General features: G+C 40.2%; 1 protein-coding gene across 1 annotated transcript in view; it reads right to left on the reverse strand.

Moving 5' to 3' along the window:
- Window positions 1–8,924: 8,924 nt before the first annotated feature.
- DCHS2 (dachsous cadherin-related 2) overlaps window positions 8,925–12,425 on the reverse strand; it is a 115,643-nt gene continuing 112,142 nt past the window's right edge. The window contains exons 19-20 of the mRNA XM_063135089.1: window positions 12,242–12,380; window positions 8,925–11,566 (exon numbers count right to left, since the gene is read on the reverse strand). Coding sequence (XP_062991159.1) covers window positions 8,925–11,566; window positions 12,242–12,380 — 2,781 coding nt within the window. The remainder of the gene's footprint in view (window positions 11,567–12,241; window positions 12,381–12,425) is intronic.

Genomic DNA, 12,425 nt, shown 5'->3' on the forward strand with positions numbered 1-12,425 from the left:
TAAAGGCCCACTTGAAGTTGACTTACAATAAAGTTGCCTCTGTGGCAGTTTTGTGCATCATCATTAGAGCTGCATCCAAGGCCCAAGAAATCATTGGAGATCCTTCCCCAACTGTATTATTGTTCTCAACTCATTGCAAAAAGTCAGTTTTTATTTTAAAAGATACTCAGTTGATATCCTTATATTTTGTGGTCAGGTGGCACAAGGAAACTGCACATACCCACCATAGCTGGTTATGCATATTATAACCCAATTCTAGCCTGCCTCCCCCTCACAGTGTGCAAGTTTCTGTATCTTCAGTTGGGTTCAGCACATGACAAACAGATATAAAATAGTGGAATTGAATAAAAATTAGAGATTATATTTATAATTAGGGTGAAACTGACACTCTTTCCCTCATCTCGTTTTAAAAATAAGACTAATCAAGACATTCTTCAACATATGACAACATCCAATAAAATGTAAGAAATGCACCATACTAGAATCCAGGTTCTTGAGATTTCTTTCTGCAGCATAGGTCCTGCTATTTTCTTTCCAAGTTATTACAGGGTATCAACTCACTGTTGCCAATTGCATCACTTTGTACTCCATTTTTTTCCCAAGTACAGGGTATGTGCTGAATCCAATTCCTGCTATAATCTGTGTTTGCCCTGGTAATGGTTGGTTCAAGGTACAAGACTATTCTGTTTTCTATTTTAAATCACTCCTTGAGTGTCTTTGGGAAACGATTATGGAGAAATATGGTTGCACATTGGTCTTGATCCAAATATGAAGTATGCACAGTTACACTCATGTAAATAAAACAATCAGCATCAGCTAATGTTACAAGCAGTTTGACCCACTGATTTCAAGTTTAGGGTGCTCTATCATCTCATCTCCGGAACTCTCTCCTGATGTTCACGATCGTATCTCGGCATGTCTTTCAGATATCTCAGCCTGGCTGCTTCATCGTCGTCTGAAACTTAATATGGCAAAAACTGAAATGCTTGTTTTTCCTCCTAAACCTTCTCCTCACCTCTCATTCTCTCTTACTGTCAACGATGTCACACTCTCTCCGGTCAAGGAAGCTCGTAGTCTTGGCTTTATATTTGATTCCTCGCTCTCCCTTATTCCTCATATCGAGGCAGTAGCTAAATCCTGTCGTTTCTTCCTGTATAATATTGCCAGGATTTGACCATTTTTGTCTGTCTCTTCTGCCAAGACTCTCGTTCACGCACTGGTTATCTCTCGGTTGGACTACTGCAACCTTCTTCTCTCTGGCCTTCCTTCATCTCACATCAATCCGCTGGTCTCTGTCCACCACTCTGCCGCTAAGATCATCTTCTTGGCCTGCCGCTCTGACCATGTCACTCCACTTCTGAAATCTCTTCATTGGCTCCCAATTCACTCCAGAATCCACTATAAACTTCTCCTGTTGACCTTCAAAGCTTTTCACGGTCTAGCTCCTGCCTATCTCTCCTCTCTCATCTCACACTATTCCCCCGCTCGTGCTCTCCGCTCCTCTGATGCCATGCTTCTCGCCTGCCCAAGGACCTCCACTTCCCTTACTCGGCTTCATCCTTTTTCTTCTGCTGCCCCTTACGTCTGGAACGCTCTTCCAGAACACTTGAGAACTACCAACTCAATCACAGCTTTTAAAACTCAGCTAAAAACTTTTCTTTTCCCTATAGCTTTTAAATATTGAGTTTGTTCTGACTCTATACTGTTAGCTTCACCCTACCTGGTGCCTGTTTACACTTCCCTGTGCCTGTTTGCATTCTCTTTCCTTCCTTATTGTTTACTGCAACTTTATTAGATTGTAAGCCTATGCGGCAGGGTCTTGCTATTTACTGTGTATAATCTGTACAGCACCATGTACATTGATGGTGCTATATAAATAAATAATAATAAATCATCATCATCATCATCATCATCTGCTCTGAAAAGTGTCTTCAATGATATTACTAAGATTCATTGTGGGTTATTCAGCAGGCATCATTCAATACTACTAAAAGTTGCTGCCCCAAATAAAATGAACACATAAATGGCTATCTGTGGTTCAAGTTATTGAAGGCCTAACGCAGCTGTTGCTATGCTGGTAGACTCCAGATGTGTTGAACTACAATGGCCGTACTGGATGAAGATGGTGGAAATTGTAGTCCAACACATTTTGAGAGTACCAGCTTAGGGAAGGCTGGTCTAATGTATACTTGGGAGGTTTTCTGTTACACTAAAGGCACAAACCTATGCATGTTCAAACAGAAAAAAGTCCTACAATTCCCAGCATTCCCCAGCTGGCTGGGGATTGCTAGGAATTGCAGGACTCTTTTCTTTCTCAATATCCTGGGGATTGCACCCTAAGGCATCCTGAACTTTGTTTTATCTCATGAAACTTATTATAAAAGTCCTTATTAACAGAGTGGCCAGCAATCTAATTATAGGCCAAGCTTTAATTAACATTCTGCATGGGCAATAATTACATCATTAAGATTACAGGTAGGTGCAGACTCACATGAAGATGTAAGGAAGTCTATTATCAATAGCTTTGATAAAAAGGAAGTTTGAAGTACACATGATACTTGGTTGCTAATTCCACATTTCCTTGTCTTCTTAGACTAATGGGATTTATTAAGCTTTTGTGGGCCAGAGCCCAGGTGTTGATGCATAAAATGTCACCTAAAATGAGTAGGTATATATTCCCTTAGTACAGAAAGAAAATAAACGTGTATTTTTTTGTTATTGCAAGGTCAAACAATCCTCAAGACATTTATATCTGGGCAGCAGTACTAAGCAGAGCACATTTATCAACCCACTTCAGTGACCACTTAATGCATTTGATGAAGTCGGTTGTGGTCACAAGCATATGCCACAATAAATTAGTTACTCTTTAATATACCATGTGCATATTATTCTGCATACAACTCCTTTGGGAAAGACTATACATTTAAATCTAAAATGCAATCAATTCGAGCACAATAAAATCCTTTCTTTGATCGCAACTTATGTGGACAAACAGAACTTAAAGGTGGTTTTTACTTTACTTTTTTTTAAAAAAGAATTCCTTTGGAAGTAAGGCCTACTATGTGTTCAATATAGCTTGCTGCCAGATAAATGTGGCAGCCTATGGCTGTCTCTACATTAGGCCTTTATTGTGCGCTCATGATTGTTCACGGGTCCATTTCATGACGACGTCAACCACCGATGCCTCTCCTGTCATTTTCAAGCAGGAATCCGCCATTTTATAAGTCACCAAAAATGCAGTAATAAATCTAAGTTACGCAATGTAGCAGTATAAATACTGCCATAAATTTATACTGCCATCAGCTGGCAGTATAAATCAAACACCTGTGAAGGAAGCTGCAAAAATATGGCGTGGGGAGAGGAAGTGCGTGTATTGTACTGATTGTAAACCTTCAAAGACTCTGGAACATAAAGCCCTGGTAAGGTTGTGGGATTTTTGCTTAATGTAGAAAAGCCCTTAGACATAATCAACTTTCTCTAGATAAGCCTGATGAGGTTTTCTTTGTGCAAGAAATATTATGAGTGATGTATAACATTTTCTTTTATTAATTCATGCATTAGCTGTAAGCAAGACTGAGCAAAAATCCAGAAAAGAAAAGCGGACTTATTTTATAGCTTTTGCACTTTGGGCTTAAGATATTTTTCCACTAACAAGTTCTGTTCCTCCATCACTAGCATACACATATCTCCTACCCCCACCCCCCAACTGATCAGACAATAGACTTTTTGAGGCAAGTGAAAACTAAACTCACAATAACTTAAACAAATTACATTGTTTACACAGAGAATAAAAAAATGAGGTGAAAAGAGCTGACATATGATTTACAGCAGACTCTTTCCTCGTATATTCACATTTTTTTTCCAGTTCAGCCACACATGAGACAGAAATACATCTGCTTAATGTAGTTCACAGTTTTGGACACAGAATTAGTAAATATATATATTAAAAAGAAAAATGTAACAACAAAAAACTTTAACGGAACATTTCTTAAGCCTGATTATCCCAGGCGGAGTGTGGCATATATTTGGCAAAAAGGGAATCAGCTTACAGCTAATGCTTTCAAAAAGGCATATAATAATAACAACTAGAGCCAAAGCCAGAAGGTCTACCGGGGACAGCAAATGACTTGGTTGTTGCTACAGAACAGGGGGCATTTTGGATACAAATAAATGCTCATTTTAATGTATGATCACCTGCCAGTACCAATCCAAATCTGGTCTGCATCATATACGCTTGAAGGGGAGAGCAAAGTCAGCCTTGAATCTTTAATTGGTTGTGTCAGTTTTCCACCATACAATTCTGTAAGGGTGATTCCAGACACAGGGCTCTAGCAGGAACAATCAGAAGGCATTGTGCAATTATTTTCTTTTCTTCCTTAGTGGTTAAGATACTCACCACTTGCAGGAGGTCCTATAGGCAAAGTTAGATTTTTCTCTTGCCACATTCCTGGGTACACAGTCTTTCAAATTCTATTTAGAAAGTGGTCTTTCAACCACGGGAGTCAGAGCCTAAAACATATCTGCACATACATGTATCTATTAAAGAGAGTCACAGTATTTCATTACTGATGAAGATGGAAACGGTGTTTACATTCCGGGGTTACCGTTTAGTAGATTGATAGAAATGCTTTGACAGATAGTTAGGTTTGTTAGATAGACAGTATTCGTCTTGCAGATGGTTCTATCCATGTTTTTCAAACTAGACTGATAGAAGTGGTTATATGCATACTTGCTGCTGGTGAAAGCCTTTGTATTGTTATTTCATTCATTCATAACTGCATATCATGTCTCTCATTATATGTATTTGATGTAATGCAGTTTAATTTTAGTATAATTGTGGTTATTTGTACATACATGAATTATTGGTCTGCATACGCATTTCTTAATAATGTGCTAAAAACATCGGCTGGAAGCACCCTAAATCATTGCGGGGTTTGGAGGAGCACATGTACTGAAATCATGCCCTACTTTTGGTAGCAGCATTCTCTCAACACTGACGCACAGCAGCTATGGAGCGGGGGCAGTATGCATTTTTCCATTAGAGCAATGCACTGCAGAGGGAGAGATGGTTGTAACTACAACTCAGAACTATACAACTTCTCCTGTGGCATCTTGCAGCACCAGTGAAAAGATTCTGTAGAGACAAGGAGCTGCATACGCCTACTCCCTGTGTGAGTAGTAATTAATACCACTGCTGCTTAGAATTGGGAATAATGGCATACAGTAGTACATTTTGATGACAATATGGTAATCCTGGGAAACAAAAAGAACATGGGATGAATCACTTGCTAATTCATGGCAAATGTGCCTTAACATGACACATCTTCTGCATATTAATCATTTTGGTTTCAGCCTTATGAGTTCAATGTGACAGAGAAGGTCTCAATGACAGATTCTAAACCATATATGTAGGTATACATGAGAGTCATTATAGGACCTCGGACTGACTGTGATAGAATTTTCAGCTATGTGTATAGGGGCAATTCAACATCTGACACGTAAGCTAGTCAGTTTCAAATGATTTCTTCAATTACCTATGTATGTCAGAGACCTTTCTGGAATAAGGTTGATTCTACTTTGGACACAAAGCAAATGGTGATGTTCAAAACAGAGAAGAAGAGAAAAAGGTTTGTGTGTTGGAGGGGGAGGGGTTAGGGACAGAGAAAGGACCAATGAAGCCAAAGATAGAGAATGGCAAAAAGCAAGGTGCTGGAGTAGGCTTTATTTATCATCAAATTCGCCAGTGGACATAGCTGCATGCAGGTTCGAATTGCCCACAGATTGATACAGCGAAGACTTCAAACAATGTTATGCAGCTTTCAGAGTTGGACACATTGTGCCTGCCCTATCTGAATGAAGCCACTCCTGCTGCCCCACCCCCAGGCACGGGCCCTGCCATGGTGTACCCCTAAACCCCCTGAGGGAAGGGGCTGCTCATTCTATTTCCCAGGAAAGGGGCTGCCCCACAGCGGGGGGTGGGGGGAAGGCAGCCATATAATTCTGTTCCTCTGACTCCTCCCCCGCTGGCTTCAAACTGTATTTCCTGCAAAGCTCTGTGCTTCAAATGCATTAATTAATATTAATAGATTTTCAAAACCAAATATCCCTCAGGTGCACTGCCATAAGGTTCCCCTTCGTATGCATGCCAAGTTTTTGGTGTCTAGGTTTTATGTGCTTGGTGCTATGGCACTGACAGACATAGACATGTCCTCTTTTATTATTACAGAAGATTCTAATATTTGTGTAGATGCCTGATGCTTTCTAACACTTGTCAGCAATGGCTGAGACAAAGCAGCAATGGCTATTTGAAGATGTTAAATATTCTTATATGGAAGACTAGAAGATACTACTGCATCTGAACAAGAGCAAGTGATAAAAATGCATCAGATATCTATATAATTGTCAGTGTTTTTAAATAAATAAATCCTATCCTAACACCTTTGTGGGGGTATCTCTGAGCGTGTGGGGGGGTATTCAGACCACTTCTCTACATATCAGTGATTAAATGTGTCCATCTCAAGCCTGGAAATGCCCTTAGTCAGGAAAGAAAATGAAGTCCACAACTGATCTCTTCAGGGATGATTACTTCAGTTGGATATACAAACACATTCTTGATCACCCCTGGGTGAACTAGATGACTCATATATGATTGTTCTAAATAACCATATATTTAAAAAGTCTGATCGGAGTATAAGCCATGGCAAGAATGAGGATCTGCTTATGGCATGTAATCCACGCCTGTTCTCCAAACCCAAGTCTCTGTTACTCAGCAGAACTAAGTACCATCTTCCTCTGTTATAATCTCCCTTCTGGACTGCTTTCTTTGGTAAATCTGGGTCAGGAAAAATTCAGAAAATCAAAGCCCTGGGCCTCTTTACCACTGTGAAACTCAACTTAACAGAGTGAAAACAAGAAAAATAAAAACTAAGATTTCACAGTAGAAAAAATATAAAAATTATATTTAAAATACTGTTACATTATTTAGTTATGCAATTATACAAGTCATTATCATGACCTTACATTTTTGGTTATACTTTGTTATATACATGTTTTGCAAATACAAAATTCATAAATTAAAGGTGCCCTTTTGGTTTGTTTGGTTTGGTATTTTTTCATATCATGAAAAAATAATGCTATGTGAGAGAAGTAGTGTAGCAGATCTTTATAAGCTTTGATAATCTTTCACGCTTCCTGTAACAAGCCAGAAGTAGAGCAAAATATCCTGGCTGTAGTCCAGAAAATCACACATGCAGCTGGATCCCATTGTGGCTACGGAAACCAAAGAACCATAAGCACAAGTCATTCTATACCCAACCGTCGGAAATTCCCGGCTGCACTCATAGTCACCGCTCTGCACATAACTGCCACTCTACAGATTTCCATGGTCCTCTTTGAAAAGTGACAATTGCAAAGGGCAACTGAAGGAGGAAATCCAGGGACCCAAAATACTTCTTAAACTATCTCTGTGTAAACTGCACGGGAGAAATCACTGAAATCAGACAAAACTGCCAGATGCTGTAATTCGCATTGGCATCCCAGCATTCTACATTAACTAAGAACACATCTTTCTTTACTTTGTTTTGCCTTTGGGGTTCCATTCGTACTTTCTGTGGGTAGTCGCCTATTGTGCCCATGTGATCGGAGAACCCACTGCTTGGGCAACAGGGCTTTGGTGCTTCCACAAATAACCTGAAAAAAAGCAGAAATGCCCATTTCTGGAATGGAGCAGGTCTGCAAAGTTCGCTGAAGACAGCTCCGCTGACCTGCTCTGATTGAGGAACAAGCGTTTCCGCTCATTTCTGAGGTTATTTTTAGAAGTGCGGAAGGCCTCTTACAGACGTGATGGGTCCTACAAACACAACAGAATCAGCAGAGGCAGAGCAGCTCCGTTGGATATTGCCCAACATTTATGCCCCTGATAGCATCTTTATTTGTTCAGGTAAAGTCAAACGTTCATAGGGCTTTTTTCTGTTAATCAAATCCCAAGTCTAATTTATCCTAATTTTATTCAAGCTTATTAATGAAGGTGCAAAGACATTTACCTATATATTGAAACAAAAGGGAAAAAAACATGTTAAAATATTGGCAAATATAAGCTGATTTGATATAACAAATATGCACACACCAAAATGTGTGTGTGTGTCTATATGTATACTTCTACATGCATGGAATATTATGTAGCACCAACTTTTTTATTTTGCTCCAGCTGAAGTGTGCTTGGCTCAGGTATCAGAATAGTTTGGGACAGGAGACAAAAATGGCATTGTCAGCACCAATTGTCAGCACCAGAGTATGTTAGACCAGCTAAAATATTGACTCCAAGTACCCCATGAACATCCATCAAATTCTATACATCCTGAACAATTCACCTGAGTTTAACAGTGACCCTCTTCAGACGACACACTAATTAAGCCGTGATTAGGCTGCTAACCCTTTTGCAACAAATGGTTAGTGAGCATGTTTAAACTGTAGTTATGTAGCCATCATGGTTAGGAATGGCTCACACAACACGCTAAGTCATGGTTCACACAACATGCTAAGCCATAATGTTTACCTCAAAATGCTTAACCACCGTGGCTTAGCATGTCGTCTGAACAGGGTCAGTGTGTATTATGTCAAAGGCCTATCCCACCTGGTATTCCTCTAGAAATCTATAACATGCAGAACCCAAACATCTAACATTTGCAGTAGAATTCTGAGTTGTATAACATTTTGTGAAGAATGATCAATGGGATACCTGACAAGTCTAGGTTGCATTTTGCTGTACATACTTAGGGAGGTAAAAATGTTTGGCTAAGTAATTTTTAGCACATAAAAAATAAAATATTTACAGATATAGACACAACATGCTATGCTCATTAAGGAGTATGGCAAATACCTTTAGCCAAATGTTCATTTTACATTTAAAATCAATGATAAATAATCTATACTTGAACTTCTTCCTCTGTTGAAAGTTCACATGCTGGCTGACCAGGGCACATCCCCTTCAGGCTTGGATGTGAGGCAACTGGAGATGCCATAGGCGTCTGCATAGTAAGCAGAGACAGAGAAGGAGAAAAATTGGGTGTCATCGCTGATGGAGGAAATCTCAGGTGATGGGTGAGGGGTGAGCGGGGGTATTTTTTAAATGCCTGACTGGGCAACAGACTTGGCATTCGTGGGGGAACTGTCTTTAAACCTGGTTGAGCTACAGAAGTAATCAAAGGAGGAGGGAAAATGAAAGATTTCTTCTCCTTAGGAAAGCTATGTATTTTTATGCTTTCGTCCTCTAGTTCTGCAATATCACTGAACACAGAAGCGAGAGGCTTAAATCTGGGTTCCCAATTTAGCATGTAATCCCAGTTATAGCTACCTCTGAGATCCTCATCAGAGTCTACTAGGGTGGCAAGAGATCCATAATGGGAGTTCTGGCCATCAGGTATGAAGACATATTCTGTTGTGATATCTGCCATGATGTCTTTTTCCTTTATTCCCATTTCTTCAAGTGTCTGGGACAGCAACTTATTGCAGAGCTTTTTGTCACACTCTCTTCCCTCTGCCCCATTTCCTTCTTTAAAAGAGTGGGCAATCTCTATCCTTTGAGCCACAGCCACCCCATCTGTCTCTCCAGACTGACATGAAAGTTGGTCAGAGTCTCTGGGAATTCCTGAGTCTGGTATACGTGAACCTCGGTCACTTAAGGCTGAGCCAGAATCCTTCCTGCAGGGATGCTCATTGATCCTCTTTATTTCCTCATCTTCCGCGGTTTCTCCTTCTGCGGAGCCATGGCCACTAGAGCCTGAATGCCTGCAAGGCTGACCAATGTCCCTTCTCTCTCTGATACCAACCAAACTTAGCCACTCAGCTATGCTGCCCACAGGAAGGGTACCAGTTCCATGGATCTGGGACTTCTGGTCCTCTTTAGGGCTGCTATTTCCATTGTCCAAGTTCAAATCAGTAGCAGAGGGATGTGGCATCTCTTTCTTCACGCTGCCGTTTGCGCTATCTTTTTGTCTGTATCGAACAACAAGCACAGCCAGGCTGATGGCAAGAAACAGGAAAGCTACAGTAGAGGCAGCGATGCTAACAGACACGGTGTGCGCCGGCAGTATGGAATAGCTCTCAGGAGTATTAGAAATGTTTACCAGAACTGTACATGTACTGGACTTTGAGTCCAGCTTTGGGCTATGAGCTTTTATGAGCAGTTCAAGAGTGTCATCTGTCCGCTTCCTACTGCTTCGTTTCCTGTGAAAAATTCTAGTCAAGTAGACAGCCCCACTGCTCTGGTTCACGGAAAAGAAAGGAGACTGTTTTAACAAAGTGTAGTGAATGACACCATCCAATCCTCCATCATAGTCTGATGCGGTCACCTTCCCAACCAACTGCCCTGCTTCATTCTTCTCAGGGAAATCAAAAAAATATTGATCTTGGTTAAAAACAGGGGCAAATTCATCTGCCCCCTCAACGTTCACTCGAACAGTAACCGTGGCTTTTGAATCGCTCTTGTCTTTTGCCTGAGCTATGAAACAATACTGGTTCTGGTGTTCAAAGTCCAGCGCCTGTTTGGTGCGGATCTCTCCCGTCAGAGGATCTATGAAAAATGTGTCATGATCTCCAGGAGTTCCATGACCAGACAAACATGATGACTGGATGGAGTAAGAAAGATGACCACAAGGACCAGTATCGAAATCGAATGCAGAAATTGTGCACACAGAAGAAAAGGCGGGCAGATCTTCAAGTATTCCACAGTCCAGGCTGGGGAAAACAAATATTGGGGCATAATCATTAGCATCGAGGACGCTGATAAATATAACAGCAAAACCCACATTTTTTACGTCAACTCCTCCATCAGAGGCTTGAATATTCAAACTGAATTTCATAGTTTCCTCATAATCCAGAGCTCTGACAAGGTCAAGGGAGCCGGTTTTCCCATCCAACCGGAAGTGTCCCTTATCATTTCCAGAGATGATACTGTAAGTGATGTCTGCATTAGATCCAGCATCATTATCCCTTGCTGAGACTGCAGTAATATGACTACCTACTGGGAAATTCTCTCTCACATGAACATGATATTCCAAATTGGTAAATACAGGTGGGTTGTCATTCATATCCAAAATGGTGATTGACACCGTGGCAGTGGAGTTTAAAGGCGGTGTTCCGTGGTCAGATGCAAGAATTAACAACTGGTAAGATGAACTTCTTTCTCGGTCCAGCACGTTTCTCAGCACAAGATTTCCAATCAGTTTACCTGGAGATTCTGGCCCAACAATGCAATTGTCCACATGGAATTCATGACTACCATTACCACCAATGACAGAATATTCAACGTAGGTGTTTCGATGTGCCCTGTCACGGTCGATGGCTGAGAATGTGAACAGCCTTTCTCCAATGGAAGCATTTTCACTTACACTGAGATTATATGCTGGCATTATAAACTGAGGGGTATAGTTATTCACATCCTGTATCTGTACAAGCACTGACGTAACAGCAGTCAAAGGAGGATTCCCATTGTCACTGGCTTCTATGATGAGATGAATAACTGGGTTCTTGTCCTCGTATGTCAATGGCGTAACAAGAAATAGTGAGCCTAAAACAAAGTAAAAACACATTATTTTGTACCAAACATTCAGTACTAAAACAATATCCATAACTCTATTTATTTTTTTCCTGCATCGCTTAAAGAGGAAGAATCAGTTATCCTTTACCCATTTACTGAACTCAATGGGACTTACTTCTGAGTAGACATGCATAGGATTGAACTAAGCGCTAAAACGAGAGATTGCCATTTATCCTATGAAAAGCTAATTCCAGGGAACTGAAAACATTATTTTCCAGTTCGACAACACCAAGGCTTTAGTGATATATGATATATAAGCAATTAACAGAATGAAAAATTATGTGCAATCCTTGTGAAAAATAATAATTAAAATGTGACAATTATTATTCTTTATATTTCTGAAAAGTCTTGTGCTATTCTTAAAAGTAAGTCTAAATATAAAGCTTTTGTCATTTTTCTTTATTCTAAACCTACAGGAGAATAAACAGAGTGCTAAATCCCCAGTTAAATCACTTCAGTCAGTCACCTGAATTCTCTCCCTGCACACCTAGTAATGTACTTGTGGTTTTACAAGGGTGAATAATTTTAGCTGCACTTGACATATGAACAAGAAGAACCCTTCAATAGGCATCCCCAACAAATATACATCTTGAGACCACAAAGTAGGTCTTACATTGAAAATTATTACATATATGTTTGACTCACCATTTTGAGGATCAATAGAAAATGTGTCAGAGGGGGAAGGAATTCTATAGGTTATTTTTCCATTGTATTCCGATTCTCTGTCTGTGGCATACACAGTCAAGATAGAGGTATTGATAGATGTAAGTTCTGGTATCATCACCTAAAAAGGGTGGGGGAAAGACCACAGCGCCTCAAGGACACATGA

This window comes from Elgaria multicarinata, chromosome 10 (genome assembly GCF_023053635.1).
Source record: "Elgaria multicarinata webbii isolate HBS135686 ecotype San Diego chromosome 10, rElgMul1.1.pri, whole genome shotgun sequence".
Classification (NCBI taxonomy): domain Eukaryota; kingdom Metazoa; phylum Chordata; class Lepidosauria; order Squamata; family Anguidae; genus Elgaria; species Elgaria multicarinata.